This window comes from Sinohyriopsis cumingii, chromosome 2 (assembly GCF_028554795.1).
Source record: "Sinohyriopsis cumingii isolate HCF-2022 chromosome 2, ASM2855479v2, whole genome shotgun sequence".
NCBI lineage: Eukaryota > Metazoa > Mollusca > Bivalvia > Unionida > Unionidae > Sinohyriopsis > Sinohyriopsis cumingii.
The window spans coordinates 161,129,742-161,154,656 of NC_142962.1; the positions used below are offsets into that span (position 1 = coordinate 161,129,742).

General features: G+C 35.1%; 1 protein-coding gene across 3 annotated transcripts in view; it reads right to left on the bottom strand.

The window, feature by feature from the left end:
* Positions 1-22,669: 22,669 nt before the first annotated feature.
* Positions 22,670-24,915, bottom strand: part of LOC149806219 (uncharacterized) — a 105,673-nt gene continuing 103,427 nt past the window's right edge. For all 3 annotated transcript variants that reach the window (XM_089951169.1, XM_089951170.1, XM_089951171.1), the window contains one exon: positions 22,670-23,639. In XM_089951169.1, coding sequence (XP_089807295.1) covers positions 23,043-23,636 — 594 coding nt within the window. In that variant the 5' untranslated portion in view covers positions 23,637-23,639 and the 3' untranslated portion in view covers positions 22,670-23,042. The remainder of the gene's footprint in view (positions 23,640-24,915) is intronic.

The window sequence follows — 24,915 nt, forward strand, 5'->3', positions numbered from 1 at the left end:
ATGGCGGCCAGTAAAACTGGTGGAGGAAGAACCCTGGAAAACTATATATATATATATATATATATATATATATATATATATATATATATATATATATATATATATATATATATATATATATATATATATATATATAAAATTAAAAAAAGGGAAAGAATACCCCCTGCACATAATACAACTGTTTGCCATACCAGTTAACTAAAATATGAACTATGTAGACAGGTATTATAATATCAATCAACTTTGTAAAGAGTGTCCAATGATTGACCCTATCAAATGCCTTACTAGCATCTAAGAAGCTTGCAAACACTGGGCTGCCATATTCTACATAATAGCTGACAGTTTCCTTAAAGGCATATAGGAGTAAATCTTTTCAATGCTGCTTTTTAAAACCAAACTGAATATCGGAGATTGTGACTTCACATCTTTGCAGTATGATGCATTCAAATATTTTTTAAATAATAGTCATAAGAACTATAGGTCTGTAGTTATTTTTGTCCGCCAGGTTACCAATTGTGCTTTTTAGTAGCGGTATAATTGTAACTTTTGTGAAATCATCTGGTACAAAGTTATGCACAAACATACAATTAATAAAATCATCAATATCACATTGATTGTTGTTGTTATTTTAGGGTTAAACGCCATTTTTCAGCACAATATAGGCTATACATGGCGGCCAGTATAACTGGTGGAAGAAGAACCCTGGAAAACTCAGGGAAGAACCACCGACCCACGATTAGCTACTGGCAGGCTTTCTCAAGTACCCACGTTAGCCGAGCCTGAGATTCGAACCCACGCAGACAGAGGTGATATGGCAGTGATCCGGAGCCCCTCAATAGTCCATGAATTCTAGTATCTGAAAATTTAAAATGTTCCACATATAAAAAATCGGATCCTGTACATTTACCCCCTTTTTGTCTTGCTATTGCACTTTGGATCTCAGATAATGTGATTACCTCAATACGAACAGAAAGGGTATTCAACGCTGAGAGCACATGCTTCTTATTCGATTCATTTTTAACACTATTGAGTAAGTCTTGAAAATGATTTTCCACGTTGCATATATTATTCTGACCATGGTTTCCATCAATGCAAATTGGTAGCTTATTGGAAGTTGTAGTATTTTGTTTAACTTGCTTCCAGAATTCACGTTGGTCGAAATTTTCAATTTCTTTGTGCTAGCGAGTCTGCTCTATGTTTTACTTCCTCCTTTGACCGCTCCGGTGGTCTAATGGTTAGAGCGTCCGCCTCAGATGCGGGAGGTCGTGGGTTCGATCCCCGGCCGATTCATACCAAAGACTTACAAAAATGGTACTAACAGCTGCCTCGCTTGGAGCTCAGCATTAAGAGGATAGTGTTAGGACTGGTCGGCCTGGTGTCAGGATAATGTGGCTACATGTCTGCGGCATGATGCCCCAGTGCTAGACATCACTATAAACTGCCACATTGCAAACATCGTAGCGATATGACTGAAAAATTGTTAAAGCTACGTTAAAAATCCAAAAACGCATCACACATCTGTTCCTCCTTCTTACATAATCTAAGAACATACTTAAATTGTGCTCTTGTTTGGCGCCTTTGGTTACTGAGATTGCCATGGCGAGGTTTACCGTTATCACGCCACATAACGTGAGCATTTCGTGCAAAGTCGTGTAGTTCTCTGACACAGACATTCCAACCTGGTATAACCCGGTGACCACGTTTGGTTGTTGTTGTTGTTGTTGTTGTTTTAGGGCTTAACGCCAATTTTCAGCACACGATACATGGCGGCCAGTATTAATGGTGGAGGAAGAACCCGGGAAAACCCCGGAAAGAACTACCGACTCACGAAAAGCTACTGGCAAGCTTTCTCACATACCCACATTGGCCGAATCCGAGACTCGAGCCCAGGCCACGTTTGGATTTACTAGTCAAGCTGTTACCGGAGTTCGACAAAGCTTTTACTATATCAGTGTATAATCCATTTATCTGTTTCATACGCACCTGATTAGTGCAGCCGTGGTCATTACATATCGCAACACAATGTGGGATCTCAATCTTGCTTAATAAGAATGCAGATGTCTGAGTATAATTCAGTTTTTCATCAGAAGTAAGGTCTGACAAATTGATGGTGTATTTCAGGTTTAAGATTTCATTGGGGCAAGAATCAAATCTGGGAAGTAGATCCGTCTTAACAGTCATTAAAGTAGGATGATGATAGGACCCTACTATGATGTGTAGTAATCTCATATCACTTACAGCGAAATGAGCAGACTGTGTGGAGACACAATGATCCAACCAAGACACTGTATTGTGTGAATCATTGACGTAAGTAAAATTTGTTGTGTGGTCTATATTAGTTTTAAGTCCGATATAATATACCCATATTCTTCACATAACAGGCGAAGTTCATCTCCAAAGGGGGTTTATTTTAGCGAATTATCATTCCTATCTGCAACTGCATAATCGTTTAGAGTATTATCATTTTCTACAATAGAATTAATTTTGCCCAAAGAATCTACAAATTCCCCCAAATTTTCCGCAAGGTAAACATATATGGACAAAAAGCAAGGAGGAATCCCCCGTATGGATAGTGATACCTATTAATCTGGGATTATCGAGGTGCTGTACTTCTATAATACTTGGGAGAGATCTACAGTATAGTACCCTGACACCTCCGTAAGGTCTGCCTTTATGAATATCGTTAGAAGATTCAATCGGCGATTCTCCTGATTCATAGAATTCGTCGTGTACGGATGAGAGACAGTCTAACTCACTGTCGAGAAGCAACAATTCTTGTAAGAAACAAATATCGTAAATATTACATAAAGTTCTTACATTTTTTATATTTCTTGTTAATGAACGACAGTTATAAAAAGAAATGCGTAAAGTATATATTATGTATATTTGAGTCCAATTTGTGGATATGATAGTTCAATTCCGACTTAGACAGTAGTCTCTAACTAATGCGTTTCTTGGCCACGCATCCACGTTCATCATCGCATTGTGCGTAGGGTTTTCACATGTGATTTTGAAACTTGCATAGGTATTAAATTTCGTTTGTAATTTTTCCACCTGGGTGTCTTTAACTCCATAGTAATGCTCAATATGCGAATAAATGTCAGATTTCTGCGTTTCGGGAGGGAAGTCTTGTCACAAATATGCATTGCTGTCGCATTGGATGCACTGTACGCAAATTTCCTATGATAACACTTCAACGCCTTCTTGGAAACTGGTGTGAGGATTGGACTTTTGTAAACTTATTAAGGCGTCGTTGATGCAGATTTGTGCGCAATCTTTTGTGTGGAAATGCTGCCATACAGAGGTCGTTGTTCCGCAAAGAACTTGCGAATTTAGCGAAAGTTTTTACGTTTTTCAAATCCTCGTCTTGGGCGCTGGAGTCTTCGTAACATGCAACCATGTTTAATGCACTTGTGCTGTGGTTTAATTCACCGACATCTGGTTTATTATTATCATGGATTTCTGCTGTTGCATCCCATAAAGCAGAACAGGTCTTGTTGGAACTATTCCGAGTCTCGTTTCTGTTTGAGTCCGTTCATTGTATATCTTCGTGTGTGCGACTAGAAACGGTTCTTTCTGTTGAACGATGGGTTCAGGGATAGTCCTCGTTGACCTACATGGTTGGCTTATCAGCTCATAATTTGTTGTACTGTAGCCTCGGTTTGCAGATGAATTCTCAGTGAGTACAATGTCAAAATGAACTGTGTTAGAATTGGCAACATGGGGAGGCAATTTACTTTTGACTGTCGAACATGTCTGGATTTGTTCACATAAGCGTTGCATTGCACATAACATCTCCGCCTAGTCCACTGAATGTTTCACATTTTCCATGCCCTTCAATACAATTGACATGTCCACATAATTGTAAGATACAGGTGGTAACTTTGATAGATCCAGTGCACAAAAGCTTGGTATGTCATTTGGGTCTGTGGACAGAAATTGATTCAAAATATCTTTCATATTATTTATTATTTTATCCGTAACCTTCCTCTTATTCATTCTCTAAGATGTATGTAGCACTGAGTACAGGGTCCGTTTTGCAGCTTCAATGTCACTATCACAACACGTGTCCACACACAGCTTCACAATATAATCATATGGCAACGTGTTCGTTTTGTTTTGTACAAAACAAAGCAGTTCACTCACCATTATCGACGGGCTATCAACGAGTGTGTGTGTGTGTGTGTGTGTGTGTGTGTGTGTGTGTGTGTGTGATTTGGATTTTTAACGTAGCTTTAACAATTTTTCAGTCATATCGCTACGATGTCTGCAGTGTGACAGTTTATAGTGATGTCTAACACTGGGGCATCATGGTGCAGACATGTAGCATGATGTCCCAATCAGTCACATTATCCTGACACCATGCCGACCAGTCCTAACACTAACCTCTTAATGCTGAGCGCCAAGCGAGGCAGCTGTTAGTACCATTTTTGTAAGTCTTTGATATGATTCGGCCGGGGATCGAACCCACGAACTTCCGCATCCGAGGCGGACGCTCTAACCACTAGGCCACCGGAGCGGTCGGCTATCAACTAACCGCTTTCGTTGGTAATCTACCGCCATACTTACAGGGCTTCTCGTCACCCTAGGAAATCTTTCAGCTAACATTTCTTACAGAGAAATAAATCTCCCTGACACAAATGACCAATACAGGTTCCACAATCCTCACACTCCATTTCTTATTAAAATTTCAACGGATATGTTCAGATAACAATTAAATATATTTAAAACATTATTACAGGTATTCGACAACAGTGTTATCGCGCCGCCATCCTTTGATTGGAGCAATTGCAATTGTGAGCAGTTGCAATAAGTGTTATATCACTGTAAGTATGGTCCGGGGAGAAGAAGTGTTCTGAGACTGGGCTTCTGTACAGTTTCTTTGTCATCCAATAAGATCTATGAAGGTTGACCCTTTTGTGTAGCTTTTCAGTTTCTCTGACATACTGAAGGCTACAGATCTTACATGTGATGAGATAAACGACATTCTCTGTTTTGCACATTTTGCTTGAACCATGTATGTTTAGTTTTTCTCTAGTCACTGTGCTAGAAAATGTCTTGGTCTCTGTCATATGCTGAAAGGTTTGCACCTTTTATCTCCACAGGGGCCAGATTGACTAGGGTGGTCTTGATTAGAGAATGGCGTTAGCTTTGCCCCGACTAGGATGTCCTTCAGGTTTTTGGGTCTCCGGTAGGCTACTACAGGTTTGTTAGGGAGGATTAACTTTAGTGCGTCCGACGATTCCACGATCGGCCAGTGTTTGACGATCATTTTACCTACTTTGGGGTTGTCTGGATGGTAGGCCAGGATAAATGGTATCCTATCATCCTTTTCCTTCCTTCCATATTTTAGTAGGTCATTACGGTTTGTTTGTTTAGCCCTTTGGGTTGCCTCCGTAATCAGGTCTTTGTCGTACCCTCGGTAAATTAAATGCTTATAAAGTTCTTTAGACCTTTTTAGGAATGTTTCATCGTCGGAACAAATTATGCGCATCCTGAGTGCCTGGCTATATGGGATGTTTATAATGCAGTGTTTTGGATGACAGCTACTTGGGAGGGTTTATGGTGTTTGTTGGTTGGTTTATAGTAGATATCTGTATGAGTTTGTTTTCTACCAGTCTGGTTGTTGTGTCCAGGAAAACGTGGTTTGAGTTGGAGAGTCCTGCCGTGAATTTTACTGAGGGATGGAAGTTGTTTGCTTTTGATATGAAATCATCCAGACTTTCTCTTCCCTGTTGCCACTTCATTTCTATATCATCGATAAAGCGTACCCAGTGGTATGGAGTAAGTTCAACCGATGCTAAAAGTTGACCCTCCAATTTTCCCATAAAAATATTAGCATACGAAGGGGCTATTTTTGTACCCATTGCGGTTACATCAATTAGAAGGTAGTTTCTTCATTAAATTCAAAGTTACTGAGTTTTAGGACAAGCTCCAGGAGCTGGACTAGGAAGTGTGTGGGTGGATTGTCATCAGTTCTAGTTTCCCATGCTTCTCTACACGTTTGTATCCCTTCGTTGTGCGGTATCCTAGTATACAAAGATGTGACTTCTAAGGAAACAAGCAATGTATCTTGCAGTAATGGTTCCCTTGCTTTGCTTTTTACGAGGTAATATGTTGTGTCCTGAAGATATGATGGTAATTTGTGGACATGTGGTCTCATAAAATAATCCAAATACTCTGATATCCTTTATGTGGATGCCCGTTACCGGAGAAAATAGGTCTTCCCGGGTTTCCTTGTTTGTCGATTTTAGGTACAATATAAAATCTACCTGCCCTTGGGTTTTCTTTGCTTAATTAGTTTCTCGTTTGCTGGTCTATATACCCGATTTAGTACACTTCGTCAATAATATTAGTGATGATTTTGCTACCGTCATTTAGTTTTCTACTTGCTTAACTGGAAGATGATGACGTCTGTTGTAAACTGTGAAGTGCTGCAGTGTCTACATTCTCTTGTTGAATCACAGAAAATATAGGTTTTGAATTCTGTATAAATTTCAATAAATGTCCTTGTCTAAGAATTAATTTAGGGCACTAGCATTTCCAGAGAAAACGATTACTTGAAATCCAGATAATTTGAAGAAAATGAAATAGCCAAAACTGGACACAACATAAAACACCTGAACGTTAATGCACCAATGACTATTCTATCTCAAAACATCAGTAGTAAGTCTAACTACAACGCAAAACCGATTCTCGAATGGAGGTCATTAGTTCATCCTTCTGGGAAAACCAAAAGTGTGTAACAATAAAAACATGTTATTTGACACGTACTCCAGGTATGGCCTTAACTGAAATGGTTCTACTCTGGTAAAAAAATAAACATAATTAAAAACAAATGTTGTTTAACAGAACTGCCACTGTTTCTGAATCATGGTCAGGAACTAGGTCAACGTTAGATACAATGTCTCTATAAAGTTGTTTACGTCAATAATATAAAAAAATTAGTCAGAACTGAACTCTGTTCTGGAGAATATCAAATCCAGTAAATAAAGTTACATTGCAAATAGCATGTAATCTAATAATAAAAAAAAATTACAACTAACAAACAAACAATGCATATAAATCAAATATAAATTAAATATACATAACAATATTCTTATGTTACGTATTTAGGATCGAATAAACAGCAACAAAAGAAAGAGTGAAAACAACAAACTTTGTAAAATTTAACAAATAGTTTATTTCCCTGGAGAAAAACACTGTAAAATGAAAAAGTAAGAACTAACGGTTTTTAAGAATCAAATTCAAAAAATAATCCAAGAATAATCCACAAATTAAATTTTAGAAGTCCTAGTAATGAAATGTTTTAAGGAATTAGAATTTGAGTCCGGACGAAAAATTAAAGATGGAAGGCGATGACGTATATTGTAGCCTTTATGGTGTTGTAAGGTCTACAGTTCTGTGTTATTTGCAAACAATAATCCGGTGTTTGAATTTCCGAATACAATTCAGTGAAATGTCTTTGCCCACAAATTCTGTGTGAGCACTGAAATATTTCCAGGAAAAAGAATTAATCCTTTTGAATCCAAAAACTTTGAAATAAAAATTAAAGTATAACTCCAAATTGGACACAAACAAACACTTTTCCAGTGTCCAAGGAAACAGCCCAAACTAAGAAATATCTCTCTAAACATCACTATTAAATCTAAATACTGCACAATTTCAGAAAACCCAGAATTGCAAAATACAGGCTGTTTACATCTAAAATCATATACTCCCAGTATGACCTTGATAAAAACCAATCATTTTACTCCGAGAATAAAATAAAAATAGAAAGTTGTTTATTTGTCTCGGTGATTTCTGAATCAAGGTCGGAAACTAAGTCAAAAATAGAAACAGTGTTTCTATTAATAGTGTTTATGAAAAGAGTCAGGTCAAACTAAATTTTCTGGAAAATATCAAATTCCTAGTAAACAAAATTACATTACTTTGACATGTACTGAAATTAAAAATAATTTTTTTAAAACTTACAAACAATTAAATTAAATTAAATCAAATATAAATGAAATCAAATATACGTAACAAAATGGTAATATCTCATGCTACCGGTAAACGATAGATCAGTGTTGTACGCATCTACCCTTTAATTTGATATTCATTTATCATCTTCAAAAAGTGTCTCAATCAAAATATATACCAACAAAATTCTGACATTTTACAAATTTAAATATTTTGATAGAAACTTTCGAAAAAATAATTCTCAAACATTATTAGTACCTAAATAGTTTTCTTTTAAGCTTTTACTTCGAAAATAATCATAATAAAAACACTCATACACACACCATTGCACTCTCCTCTGCCCTCCCTACCTCGACTCACCCCTACTGCAATTCCATGTATTGTCAAGGATCGAACACTCAGTCATGTATCATTACCTGATTAAAATGAGACGCATGTTACTTGTAACTCGGTATCATTATATAAAGTGGATTAGACCTATAAAGAAGATATAGTCGTTCAGACATATAGAGGAAAGGTGATATAATCGATCATACATATATCAAGTACATATTATGAATTAGACCTATACAAAAAGTATATAGTATCGATTAGACCTATAGAAAAAGTATATATTATCAATTAGACCTATATAAAAAGTAGATAGTATCGATTAAACCTGTAGTTGCAAGGATATATAATCAACTAGACCTAGTGAAAGGAGATATAGGCAGTTAGACTTATTTAATGGGGACACAGTCGATTATGCCTATAGAAAGGAGATATAATCAGTTAGGCCTATAGAAAGGAGATGCAATCGATTATACATATTGAATAGAGATATAATATGTTAGACCTATAGAATGAGGTATAATCAGTTAAACCTATAGAATGGATATATAATCAGTTAGAATGGAGATATACCGATTGTACCTATGGAATGGAGATATAATCTGTATCTCCAATGTATCTTGGCATTTGTGTGTGTGTGTGTATATATATATATATATATATATATATATATATATATATATATATATATATATATATATATATATATATATATATATATATATATATATACGGATACACGGAATAAGATCACTTTAGCAAATGTTGCTATGCTTAAATGAGTTATGACCATTACAAAGGTTAAAAACATATTTTGGGCACGATACTGTGCGTCTAGAGGATATGGTGTTACAATGCGTCTTAATGTCAATGATCTAACTATCAAATGAATTTCCTCTAGTTTGAAGTGAGGTGAGGATGAAATTATGTAACGGCAGATAACTGACCACTGTCTCACTCCATCAACCTGACCCTGTCATTATTACGATATATATATATATATATATATATATATATATATATATATATATATATATATATATATATATATAGAGAGAGAGAGAGAGAGAGAGAGAGAGAGAGAGAGAGAGAGAGAGAGTGTTTGTGTGTGTATGTATGTAATCACGGACACACAAACACTAGCTATCTCGGTATTCAAGCAGACAGACTGACAGATAGAAACATGGGTGGATGGTTACGTGGGTAGATAGGTTTATACGTACGTTAGTTGTCAGTTTGATATAAAGAGTTTGTTCGTTTTGAGATTACATAAAACAGGGTCTATTTAGAACACAAGAAAGTCTGATAAGTCTGTACTAAATTAATGTTTATTTAATAATCTTTCCCTTTTCTCTCCCTTCAACATTTGTAGTGGGACATAAAATAAAATCTTCCATCAAGAATTCCTACCAGTCTTGCAAATGTCTCAGAAGTATAGAATAACGAAGTCCTGATCTCTTGAACGTAATTTATTTGATAATTTGATAAAATGTGTACATTATTATATGCAATGATATAACATTCATGAAGGCATTAGTATAAAAATATTACGGTCAATGTTTTCATAGAGATTTATTTAAAAAATAAATATGAATTAGCCAAATTCAACACGACATTGACGGATACACGGAATAAAATCACTTTAGCAAATGTTGCTATGCTTAAATGAGTTATGACCATTACAAAGGTTAAAAAAATAATATTTTGGGCACGATACTGTGCGTCTAGATGGTATGGTGTTACAATGCGTCTGAATGTCAATGATCTAACTATCAAATTAATTTCCTCTAATTAGAAGTGAGGTGAGGATGAAATTACATAATGGCAGCCAACTGACCAATGTCTTACTCCATCCACCTGACCCTGTCTTTATTACAAAAACAGAATGTTCTTTCAGGCTGCTCATCTTGTTAAAAAATCGGTGCAAAATGTTGAGTAATAGTAATGTAAAAAAAAAAAAGTTAATTGGTCCTAAAACAAATTTGTCACGAATTTGACAAAAGCATACTATTTACTTCACTTCAATTTACATAGTCATGTTTTGACAGTTATATCCTTTTAAATTTATCATCTAATTTTCAAAATATTTTCAAATAAAACGTAAGAAAATTTAAACATACTCAAAAAGAAAAAAGGGCATATTTGTAAGAAATTACACATTAGCGAGCGGACTGAACGTGTCCATGTTCTTCTTGACAATAGGCCAGTAATATTAAAAGCTGACGATATTGTCAGCATCACATTATCGTTTCTTATCAACAAAAAAAATTCTAAATGAAATACATATTCTTTTGGATGACTGGCTGCAACAGATATGGAATGTAAATTCATGGTGAGATTGATTCAAGTGATGGCAGTTGTGACATTTGTTTCATTAATTATTTAACTTCAGATACATGTATACATGAAAATAGGTTACTTTATCACAACCAGATGAGCACTGTTTGCCATTCTTTGTATTTCATGAAAGGCGAGAAAATATATCTGGTACTCATCCTAACTGACAAAGAATGAAAGGAATCCATTACGAGAAATATTTAACGGCATCTTATACTCTAAAATAACAGAGAACACTTTACAATAGAAATTACAAGGGTTGATGATTTTATTAATTTCTGGCTAGCTAACGCACCCAAAAAACGTTGGGCACATTTTACGTGCAGAACGAAAGGTACAATACTATCATATCTCGCATCAAATATGACAGTATGTATCACGACTTTGGCGAGGAGTCGAATTTCTCTACTTATTATTGGTAATCACACCGCCCCTTTCACACCCATACCTCTCCACCACTAGTAAAATACTCGCTGCACCTAAATTGATGCCACTTTTAACAACTTTTACTCAACCAATGGAAATTCGAAAAGTAAAAAGAACCCAGAGAGTTTCCAGTACCTTTGTACTTGGCTAACCTGTGTGATAAAAGTCTTTATCAACCATATCGTACACGTACAAGTAAAACCCATTCGGTTAATTTTCGAAGCCAAATCTAGTCCCAATTTACAGTTGTCAACCTCAATAATACAAACTGTTTAAAAAGTTTAGAAAAGAAATATTGTAATACTTTCTAAGACACAAGTTTTATTTTCATCCAAAAGCAGGACTAAAATTGAGAGTAAAATACATAATAAATCCTGTTTTAAATGAATAAATAATGGATAGTATTAGGTCTATTATCGTTCGAGTGTTAATGCATCCTAACAGTGTTTCTTCATTGTAACTCTGGCTTTCCATTTCCAAGGCAACTGTTTATATTCAATAGCATTGATACAATAAAGGAAAATTTAGTAAAAGTAAATAATTATTGAAGTATACGTCTTTACTTTCTTTGATTTCACACATAATCATTCAGGTCTGCGTCTTTACTCCTTTTGATTTCACTCTTAATCATTCAAGTATACGTCTTAATTCCTTATCATTTCAAACATACTCATTCAAGTATACGTCTTTACTCCTTTTGATTTCATTCATAATCATTCAGGTATGCATCTTTACTCCTTTTGATTTCACTCATAATCATTCAAGTATACGTCTTAATTCCTTATCATTTCACACATAATCTGTCAAGTATACGTCTTTACTCATTTTGATTTCATTCATGATCATTCAAGTATACGTCTTAATTCTTTATCATTTCACACATAATCATTGAAGTATACGCCTTTACTCCTTCTGATTTCACACAGCTATGGTACGAAATATATCAGAGCTTTTTCCAGATTTGAAATTTTCTGGATGATTGAATGTTACATATATGCAAGTTTTTTTTCTATGTTTCGTACGAGTTATGAAGTCTTAATTAGAAATACCACTACACGTGCAGCCTAGTGATATGCCCTATAATGTTTTCTGGATGACAGCTAACAAATATAGGATTTATGTGTCTACATATGGGTCTGATATATAACAAATACTGGTATAATTAACCATCTGAAAGTTATTACATGGGTATAATTTTATGAAATATAAGAATTATTATTATGCTTAAATTATAACTCTAACCTAAGTTGTTTCTTGAATTAACTTTTGTTGACTCTGCTACACATGCACTTATACTACATCATGAAAACAAATATAAAGGCAACATTTGTATCATTGGCATACTAATGATATGAACTGTATTACTGATATACTTGCGACATGAATTGTATCATTGGTATACTACTGATATGAACGGCATCACTGGTATACTGATATGAAATGAGTAAATCACAAAGAGACGAAAGTGATGGATAGATTCATTTACGACGTTTTAAAAAACGACGTCACTGTGCCCCAACGCCCGTTGACAAAAGCAAGAGCTGAGTATAGCTGTTGAATAATGAAATTTAACGATCATTTACAAATTCTCCATCTACATTATTTGCATTTTCAATAACTAGCACTCAATTTTATTTTGTTTCCATAAATTATCTTTGTTGCCAACACTACTTCTTTGCCTTTCCTGCCCACCATTTTAAGCAATACGAATGTTTTACTGCAGCATTCTTTTATGGCACTGGGCCTATATATCTAACAAAAACACAGTAACATGCAGATTCCAACAGATACTTAGCGCAGATTCAAAAATATGTTTCGTGCAGGTTCTAAAATATATTTAAAAACATGTAAAATATTAGACAAGACCTCCGATCTGCTGGGTTCCTTTATGCGTTTATAATGTTCACAATGATTACCGTCAGATATAAATTCATACAGACTTGAAGAAACGAGTTTTTGAAACCTTGGCAAGATTTCACTAAATCACAACTTATTAGTATTGACAGTCCTTGACGTTTGAATCTTCAGGTTACTATGAGCATTCAAGCTTAAGTCTGAGTTAAGGAACTTGATTGGTCAAATGCAAACTACCCGTTCAGATATCAAGATTCGGAACTCCTGTTAAAACTACCTTTACCAGCCTGCAGATGATGCCACTCTTGAATTTAAGTACTCCACCAATCCTAATCGACTTTACATTTGCAACGTTATTTTCCATTGGTGGAGACTAAAACTCAAAAGCCAAACGCATGCTGAATCTCGATAATAAATGTATGATCTGCAGGCAGTATTGTTGAAATCGAAGTCCAGTGAGTTTGTGATGAGTGCAGTGCTGCTCCGATTAATCGATTTGGTGGAGCATTTGTCACAATTAAGTTTTGTAACCAATTATGTGATTGCAAGTTATGAAACCAATTATGGTCCAAAATTTAGTTCTACATCAATTAAGCCGTTTCGGACTCTAGGCTATTTGCAAAACTAGTCCCAATTTAGGCAGAATAGCCAGCAGACAAACAAAAATGATGAATAGCTAATCATCGTCGATTGATTGTCAGAAAGTTTTTGAAAGAAACTGATTATCATTGTGAAATTTGATCCAATTCCCAACAATAGTGCATTGACTAACCATTGACTTCGCTGTTACTTTAACTTTTTATATTTCCCTTCTGAGTGTACGCATGGATTTGAAATATGCAATCATCGCTCTGTTTCTTTAAACCGATATTTTGCAATATTACTCAACATAACAGTAAGATCGTAGTCCTCGTCTAATATCTACATCAATAAAAAATGTAATATGCATTAATAAATAAATCAGTAACAAATCCAGTTTGGAAGACCATACTATTGGTGAATGACATAGCATATATATTCTCAGAAACTACCAAAAGGGTAACACATGTACGTATTATTCAAGTGAAACATTTACAAAGCAGTATATGTGTACCGATAAATACAAGCAGATTGTTAAATTCATGTTGACATTTACACATATTTACATTTTTTAAAATATATCTTATTAACTAACTTACAAACACCAATAAGTAAGTCAATAATAGCTTTATATGCATAGAAAGATGAATGCCGTGGGTAAGTTTAAACGATAATAGCAGCAGCCGCAGAGGCTCAGTAGATAACTCGCCGGACTTAAGACCGAAAGGGCGAGGTTTCAGATCTGTCTATCAGATCAGCCCGGGTTGGTTACAGTGCTGTCCCATAGAGCAACGCACTTCACTCCAATTACCACGGCATTACACAATCTTCCTATGTTACTGTGCCGTAAAACATCAAACCAAACCAAATTATAATTAGTGAACTAACTTCGAAAGTTTAAGTCCCGTTGAATTCACGTGAACTGACCACAGGATAATTAAATGGTTGTATCGAAAGCTAGGCCTCATTTCACAATTTACTTTTAAACATTTTTCAGTTCCACAATTATAGAGGATAACAATTCTTGTGTTATAGAGGATAACAATTCTTGTGTTACAGAGGATAACAATTCTTGTATTACAGAGGATAACAATTCTTGTATTACAGAGGATAACAATTTGGCATTGCTTAAATATCAGACAAGTTGTCATTGCTTAAATATCAGACAATTTGGCATTGCTTAAAAGTCAGACAATATGGCGTTGCTTAAAAGTCAGACAATTTGGCATTGCTTAAATATCAGACAATTTGCCATTGCTTAAATATCAGACAATTTGGCATTTATTAAATATCAGACACTGCCTTAAAGCCAACGCCATTTCTTTGAAAACGAAACTGCATTTGATTACAAAGTCGAACATGACAAAATTTACAAAGATGCAATTCCATTTTTGTTTGAATTCTCTTGACATATTTGTTTTAAAAATGTACTTGGAAGCGAAGCATCTCATCGATCTAACAGTCGTCTTGTCTGATAACAGGTTTACATAAGTTGAACATCTTGCCACAATAAGCTGGACAATTTCTTATCTATTCTGAATTTGGTTTGATTTTGTTTGTTTTTTTTAACAGTTTTGCAAAGCACATTTTAGCTCCAGGAATACAAATCTCCTGGGAAAGTACTCCGTGGATAGTTCACTGAACAGTTATTTTGAATGGCATTTCTGGTAATCATTAAATTAATAGGAAATTATTGTTCTTACAAAAGAACGCAATTCTTTGTATAAAAAAATTGAATGGAATTGAAAAACTTGGACAGCATGCTGCTTTTCCATCGTAGAGACATAATTAATTTTGAACAGAGAATAAAACCTTGGACAATTACCAATGTGCAAGTTAATAATGGAATTCTGAATTTTACTTCTTATAACACAAAATAACTAATCCAATAAAATTCAAGTTTATAATGCGACGTAACGTATCGATAAATTGCTGATGGAATATCATGAAAATTTTGTAGGATGTTATGTTATGCGTAACGAGGGAACAATAACTGTAATTAAAGCCTCTGCTACAAAGACACCGTTTTGATTGCTGCATGGAAATATACCTATGATAACGTACCCTTCCTTTCTTTGAAAAAGATGATATCACTGCATGGAAATATACCTTGGATAACATTTCCTTTCTCTGCAAAAAAAAGGATATCACTGCGTGGAAATATACCTTGGATAACATATCCTTTCTTTGCAAAAGATGATATCACTGCATGGAAATATACCTTTGATAACATATCCTTTCTTTGCTAAGATATCACTGCATGGAAATATATGATAAAGCTTGCTACTGATTTTAAGTTCTGAGTTTTTGTTTCTTTTCTTTCATCGGATCCCTATCTATTGATCTAACGAGAAAAATTCTTGTAATCGCTGTAATTATCAGAGAAAATATAATTTAGAATACTCCCATTATGATGGAATGAATTCAAATTTATAATAAATTATTTGATTTAAACAAAAGTAAGGACTATTGCAAATTTTAATTACAATATTCTTGCATATGCAGAGAACTATACTGGGGAGAACACGACAATCGTTTGAAGTATACTGGGGAGAATACGACAATCGTTTGAAGTATACTGGGGAGCACACGACAATCGCTTGAAGGATACTGGGAAGAACACGACACTCGTTCGAGGTTGGTTGTAAAGTCGTGGTTGAAATAGTGAGAAGAACGAATGTCTGATATAGTCATAATATCAAATCGCGGAATTTCCATCCATTCGCAAGGCTTTCCAATGCTAAGGGTTGAATAAAAAACTGTAACGCTGACTAAACACAGAATAGCGAAAGAGGCACTCGCCGTTCTCATTTCTGAACTTCGAGAAGAATGGAATTAATCAGCGTGATAGAAAATATTTTCGAAAAGCCTCATTATCAATAACATAATTTTTTCTGGTTCAAGACCGATTATCGGTAACAGTTACTCTCTGAAAAGGATGATACCAGCCTAACGCAGCTCAGCAAAATTTTTTTGTCGTGTGCACATGTATGGATATTTTGATGTCGTAATACACTCCTTGCTCGATCCATTTCTACATTACTATACTTCACGATACCATTAGCTGAGTAAGTAAGTAAATAAGATAGATTAAAATTGTAGTGATTTTATATACAACATGGCTTCCTACAATTCAACTTATATACATTAAAATATGAGAATTTGCATGAGTGATACATTAAACACATTCAAAAGAAGTTAAAAATAGAACAGGCTTAAAATTACTAGCTAAAATGAATGAATCTAAAAGATTTCACTTATTAAATAAATACAAAAATCTTCATATTGACATACATTATAGTTCTATATGGTCTCCACGCGCACTTTAAGGTAACTAACGACAAGTAGTACACTGCATTCCTAGGAAGCGAACTTTCATGAAATTTCATTTATCTCATACAAGTCAAGTTGTGTTTTTCTTGGGTTCGACACCATGATACTTTTGGCTGATTTATACCGTTTCGCTGCAGGAAAATATATGTGAGATACAAAACAAATTCAGCAGTGTACCTTCCTTACATTTGAAGTTTCACCATTGTTTAAAGATATTTAACCATCGCCACCATAGAATTCTTGTCAAGAACATGTAAACAAATTTACAAAGAAGTATGTTTTTCCAAACATAAAGCTTAAAGACTTCAAGAATTACAATTTAAGAATCGAGATTATGTTGACTGTACGGTACCATAAATACAAAACTTGCATGAAAATGGATATGTATTCCCAATGGTTTAAGTGAAATTATTGTACTTGACGAAAACAAATATTCCAAAGATTTCTTCAGCATGATATAACACTGTTAGAGAAATGCCATACAACAGAAATCGTATTCAGCCAAGCGAACGGTTTTCACGGGAAGATAAGACTCAAGTATATTGCACTATCAGCCAAGGATAAAATTGTAGTTACGTCCCTTGTACGATGCAACTTCCATTACTATAGGTTAAAATGCTCGATACTATTTTTAGTAATGGAATATAGGATCCCAAAGATGTAATAAAATCTTTCAATTGTTTCTATTCATGATTTTAATCAAAAAAGGCACACATTATTTATTTTCAAGTTAATGTAAGAATTTGTATCCATTGAGTAGCTATACTTTTTCAAGTATCGATAAACAAACGGTAAACTTATTGCTATTTTACAAGTGCCCCAAGAGCATTGGACTTTAAATATATTAATAATGACTGACGCAGCAAAGGTTCTCCAAGGAAATCGAACTAATATCAGTTAGGCCTACATCTGTACTTAACGATCAACAATGAAGATGCATATACATCGAGACGTAGGGGGTGGGGATGACTCGTAAAAGTTACGAACGGGTTATATATGTTATAAACTCTAAATTTCAGATACCATAAGAAAACCTCGACAAAGTTCGCCAGGAGTTTCGCCTATTCATTATTATTGACACTATATTTCTTTTAATTGCTTTAATTTATCATTCCATGAAATCGGATTTTCAGATGGCTTTTGACCAATCATCATTGACGAATTCATGTCCTATACCGATGGCTTTTGACCAATCATTCACGAATTCATGTCCTATACCGCATATTCAAACGTACAAGTTTGTCACAACTGCAAACATAGGCCCTGAAATACCATCGCATAATGTTCCTCTAGAACTGTTTCTATGCGGTTTGTTGGCCTGATCAGAAAAACAAACAAAAAGAAAACCTGATATGTCGGCTTATGACGGTAGATCTGGATCTATTCAGTTGTAGGAATCGACATATTCACGAGTACATAAAGGTAATGACTTACACAGATTCGCTATATTCAAAACACTTTTGGCTACTTTGTATTGGCAGTGATATAATTCATGCCATAGTGTTTAAACATCATACAGTAACATATGAACTTGTTTTGACAGTATTTCAGGCTTGCTCGCCCCCAGTGCCGTCAACTGCAACTGATTTATGCCAATATTGAGTCTGATACAGTTGCCTGCGCTCGTAGATCTAACCGCCGAGAATGGAGTAATCCGAGATTTTACCAAGTGACAATCTTCCCGAATTAGGTAAAGCAATTTTTTTTCCACAGTGCTCGCGATTTTCCATAAATAGCAACATATGGGAAGGTGAAATAAGAAAATAATCGATAGATGATACGATGATTAGAAGCCGAGTGGGCGATAATGCGTATAGAAAAATGAACCGAGAATCAATCCGGCGATTGATATAATTTCCAAATACGAAGGCTTATTATCGAAACTTCCGCTGAGGAGATTATATTCTCCCACGCTTTAATCCGCTACAGGAACAATGATAACCTCCTAATTTTCTTTTTAAAACTTTTAATGAAAGATACCTTTCTTACATAGCACATGGTCTTTGTCTTTCTATTCGGAACCCTTAAATAACACGCATACAAGTTTGTTCTTTGTTATAACGAAATATATTTTAATATTATACTGAAATGAAACGTTTCCTTTTGTGTGTATGTCATCAGTGGGGATCTGTAATCCTATGTAAATTGATGTGATTATGTATATTCCTATTTCTTTTTTGTAAATATAAATTCTTTGAAAAAATTCAAATATGCATTTTATCAATATGTCTGTCTGTACGCTTCAATGTCTCTGTATTTTTCAGCATATCTGACTTTCCCTCCGTTCGTTCTCCCGTGCTTGAAGCTGTATTTCCATTTGGAATGAAAATCCAGATTGAATTTTATCGCAGATCGATAAATACATGCCCACATTATCTACAAAGTACTAACTGCTCCGGGGATCCCGAGTGGCCGAGTGGCCGAGTGGTCTAAAGCGCTCTCCGTTACGGATCACTGCCATCTCACCTCTGTCTGCGCCTGTTCGAGTCTCGGATTCAGCCAACGTGGGTATGTGAGAAAGCATGCCAGTAGCTTCTCATGGGTCGGTGGTTCTTTCTAGGTTTCCCCAGGTTCTTCCTCCACCATTAATACTGGCCGCCATGTATGGCCTATCGTGTGCTGAAAATGGCGTTAAACCCCACAACAAAACAACAACAACAAACTGCTCCAAAATTGAATGGCGTATTTCAAACGTGTCCAGGGGCCACTCGGGGCCACCAAGGGCCCCGAGTGGCCGAGTGGTCTAAAGCGCTCACCGTTACGGATCACTACCATCTCACCTCTGCGTGGGTTGGAGTCTCGGGTTCCGCCAAAGTGTGTATGTGAGAAAGCTTGCCAGTAGCTTCTCGTGGGTCGGTGGTTCTTTCCGGGGTTTTCCCGGGTTCTTCCTCCACCATTTATACCAGTCTGTCTTGTGCTGAAAATTGGCGTTAAACCCCATAATAACAATAACAAATGTGTCCATTGGTTTCAGTTTTCTTGCAGAGTATATTCGTAACAAAATTCCAGTTTAGTCTCATTTAACGTTACCTTTTATGGTGTCTTTTGTTATGTTAATATGGAAAACTGATGAGAATGAAGCAAAATAAAATGTTCTATGACATAAAAGATTTTTTAAAATCTGGATCAAAATGAATAAATTTTATAATATTATATTGTTATTATTCTTTTTACAAAATCATATGTTTATACTAAGGTAAATAAATGAATTGTTTATTGAAATCCTTTAAGTTAAAAGCGTCTCCATTATGGATCTTGGGAAGGGAAACACGGTCAATCGTTATAACTGAATCTCTGGGAGGGAAACACTGTCGGACGTTTTATCTGAATCTCTGGGAGGGAAACACTGTCGGTCGTTTTATTCGGATTTCGGATATTAAAAAAAACAAACTCTTATTGCAGTCAAACATGTAAGAGCTACGATGACATTTTATGATTCAGCGGTCAATAAATTGGAAATAAAATTATTCGATGTGCCCTACGATGTAGAGGTATTCTTTGTTAAACTAGGAGACTGAGTATAAGTTACAACTTACCAATGGTTGACTTAATACCAACAAAACAAAAAATAGGACTTGGGTCGTTCTCAGTGTTTTGAATAATGTAAACTTTAAAATCGGATCTAACAACTGTTAAAATGGTCAGAAAAAAGTTTTAATCACCCGTATGCGGTATGTTCTATTCAAGGTCTATCCCACATAACTGAACGGACATGGTAATATGCCTTTTGACTCCTACAGCGCATACGTTAATGCCGGATATATATCACTGTGTGATACAAATTAAAACCGTGATATTTTAACAACACGAGTCAAAATACATCTTTTTTGTACCACAGAATGAAATATATCCTGTATTTACTCAGGAAAAAAGAAATTTCCTTTTTATATTCTAAACTTGCTTCTGAATTAAAGCTTGGAAGATTAAACTCACTCTTTAGGACACCAACCGTGTCAATTTTTGTATATTTACCTCATTTCATTAGTTAATCATGTAAGTATCAGTTACTTAAAACAACGTTAGGTTTGGGATGTCCTAATGTACAGCAAACGAAATTTCTTACATTTTGTAAACTATTTAATCCTATTTAACCACAAAGCATGTCAGCTTCATCAATGTGTCACAGCAGAATTACCACTGATGTAAAGTTAGTGGGGGGTGGGGGGTAATAACTGCACAAACGCGAAAGGCGTCGAGTCCAGTTTTGCAGCAAAAGTAATTTCCAGCTCTGCAGGGTGATGGAGTTTCTACTTATTTGCCCTAGCTCACAAAGTGCTCGTTTTCCTTACAGCATGTATAACTTGCATGAATACACAATCATGCGTCGCAGGGAATGATCTGAAGTTCAGTAATTTCAATATGAAAATACATTATATATCTTTTGTCGAAAATATATGAATGAAAAAATATGGAAATCGTTTCTCAAAATATTCTCTATATTTCATTCTTAGGTATATATATATATATATATATATATATATATATATATATATATATATATATATATATATATATATATATATATATATATATATGTGGGTGGGTGTATGAGTGGGTGTGTGGGTGTGGATGTGTGTGAAAAGCGGTTACCAAATACTTCTATATTTTACATTTTTCGCCTATTAATAATTATCTAAAAGCACAGACTAATCCTGTGGTAGATCAGCAATAGGGACATTCATGCATTCGTGCGTATGTATGTATGTATGTATGTATGTATGTATGTATGTATGTATGTATTTTTGTATGTATGTATGTCGAATGCACTTAAAGTTTGTATACAAAATTCAAACTGCAAGATGGCGACTTTTGACTACTGTGTTCTACTCATCTATGTACTCCACGGTTTCTTTGTCCCTATGATATGACCTAGCAGTTATCTGCAAACAGTGCTGTCCAAATCGATTCACGCACCTGCTGTTTTCTGGGTTTTCGAGGACTAACCAAGGGCTATAGGTGTAGGCTGGCGAGCCGACGGAACTAGGTCAAGATCCTTGCGATGGTGTTATAATTTGGCAAATGTCAAGAATATCTTAGACGGTTGTTGAGCCTAATTTCATCCAATCATGTAATCATACGAGATATTAATTAGTATCCCCGTCTTGCTTGTGGCTTGAAGAAGAAGTAGTAGTAGAAGAAGAAGAAGAAGAAGAAGAAGAAGAAGAAGAATGAATGAATGAATGAAAGAAAGAAAGAGGTTCCGCCAAAAAAGAAATCTGCTTGACAAAATGGCTGAAACATCGGAATGATTCATCCGTACTGAGAAGCTAAATACTTCCATGCAAAGTCGCATTGACAAGCGAAATGACTACCTACCTACTCATTTACGTAACACATGTCGGTGTGATAAGGAAATGGCAAATTGGCGAATTTTTATCTAACCTAGAGGAAGAATCGCTCGCAGTCTCAATCATAATGAAAAAATTTTCATGAAAGTCAATTTCATACAAACTGCAGCACATGTTAGTATACACTCAGAATAAATATTAATATTTATGAAAATATAACGTATGTATGTATGAATGAAGGATGATGGTCCAAACATGGAGGGCAAGTTTATAAAACACTACCGCGGTAGAAGCATATATATATATATATATATATATATATATATATATATATATATATATATATATATATATATATATATATATATATATTATATGGTGTGATAAAAAATTGTTTTCCTAATGGCTGTATATATATATATATATATATATATATATATATATATATATATATATATATATATATATATATATATATATATATATATATATATATATATATTATAATATAATATAATATAATATAATATAATATAATATAATATAATATAATGAGACATGTAAACCATAATCTGGGATACTCGCTCACATGAGTGGTCAACATCCCCAGCAATAACAAGAAAATGCTCGCTGGCTTATGAACAATGAAACGATATCCGAATGGAATGCTATAAATTACGTCCCAGTCTAGTTGTCCTCGTCAAGAATTATCACATTGTCATTTGGAGCTATACGTCACATTAAATCCACAGCGAATTTTGCTTTCCATAAATAATCAAACAATAACACCCCTGTCTGGTGCCATGGTTGCTGAAATATTGCAGTTTTAAACACTCTAAAATATATCCTCTTTAAAACACTGAATACTGTCACAAGTGTCGGTGTTCCAAGATAAATCACAAACACCGAATGATGCTTCTTATAATCTTCCTCTTAAACTGGAACAACGATATCCACGCTCGATTCATCCTTTTCCTCGGATTCCTCTGACTCGAAATTTTGATTCTGTTGAGAATTCTCAAGGGCGTTTTCTTCTTCCTCTTTGTTTTTCTCATTTCCAACATGTTCGAACACATATAATGGTGATTCTCCTCTCATTTCACATATAACATTTGTTAAAGCCTTAATGTAATTTTTCGCTAGAGTCAGCGTCTCAATCTTCGACAACTTTCTTTCCAAAGTCACGTGTGGAATTACTTCACGCAGCGATGCAAAAGCATCATTGAGCGAATGCATTCTTTGTCGTTCTCGCTCGTTGCTTTCGAGACGTCTTAAATTCCGCTCACGTGCACTCACCGTCTTCCGCCTCTTTGAACCCTTCTTTGGACTCTTGCTTTTCCTTTCCGCTGTCTCTTCTGTCGTGGAACTTGCACATGAATCTGATGGGGAGCCTGGAGATTCTCTCTTTGGAGGTCGTCTTTTGTCTGAATATTCGGAATCTTCCCACATTGATTCATCTTCCTGTTGAATTTCATCGGAAAAGTCTAGATCAAAATAGGACGCCATTCCGCGCTGTAAGGATCGCATATCCTGAAAGAAGTAAGACATCGCTAGTACATTTTGACTGTGAGATAGTTAGTAAATTAAACATAATTAAGGACGGTGAAATATATGATTTTGAAAGAAAAAGACGGATCGATAATGATGTTTCACACAATCCAATCCCAGTGCTGACATCAAAATGTCATCCCACTTGTAACACCTAAATATTAACGGAGCAACAATTCTACATTGTTCGTTTCAGAACTTTGTTAAAACACGTTAGAGCAAATGTATTTTATGTTGAACAGCGCGGGCCATTTAAAATGTCATGCAGCTTGAACCCCTTCACTATATCCAGGAAGTAATTATCCTTGTCTCTATAACAGGACATTTAATTGGCTGATTCTGTTTTGCACGACAGTATCATGGTTGAATACAACTATCAGAATCTGTTTACCAAATTTCGTAAAGTTAGTTCGAGAATGAATCGAGATTTCAATTCCAGATGCATGATGGTAATTGTCTACGTCTTCTTGCTTAGCAATCGTGTAAAATATGCAGTAAGTACAAACATGCGGAACGGTTCTGAAAAAAACTGCTCTAATGCACTTACGTGTTTACGATTCTCTGTATAAAGTCCGTCATGTATCTCAGTAGGGAATAATATATATTTAAGAGTTAAGACGCAAAACATAGATAAGTATAGTGTCGACTGTCGTAAAAAGAAGAAAACGCTTAAGGAGAAAGAAAAAAAAACGCTTAAGCTGAAGATGATGATGATGACAACAACGATAGTCTTGATAAAAATGACGATGACGGTGAGGTGTGGAGATGAATACCTAAGTTAAGTGTGCGATATACACATTATTGAGGCTCTGCCATTCCCTAGTTTGCCTTGAAATACGAAAATCGGCGAATTATTTTATATCTTCAATTGAAAACATTTTCTGAGTATATAATTTATATATCAATGCAACAAAGCATAATGAAATCTAATCTCCATTCACCCCACCCTCTCATTCTCCATTACTCTAACATCACTGTCAAGCTACATATGCCGTAAAGTTTTTGAGCTGGAGTTAACACACGACGTGTCTATATTCCCATGTCGTCATGTCAAATTAAGCTGCTAACCAGTCAACATCCTGCTACGTATATTGAAGTTGATCAGTTCTGGAATTCACCATTAAGAGCAATCTAAGTCCAAACCTCCCGAGTATCATTTTTTTCTCTGCAACTGAAAAATAATTCCTGAAACTGAAATTTTTTTTAATTCCAAGAAAACGTACCATGAGAGAAAAAATAAAATAAAAGTATCTGCTCC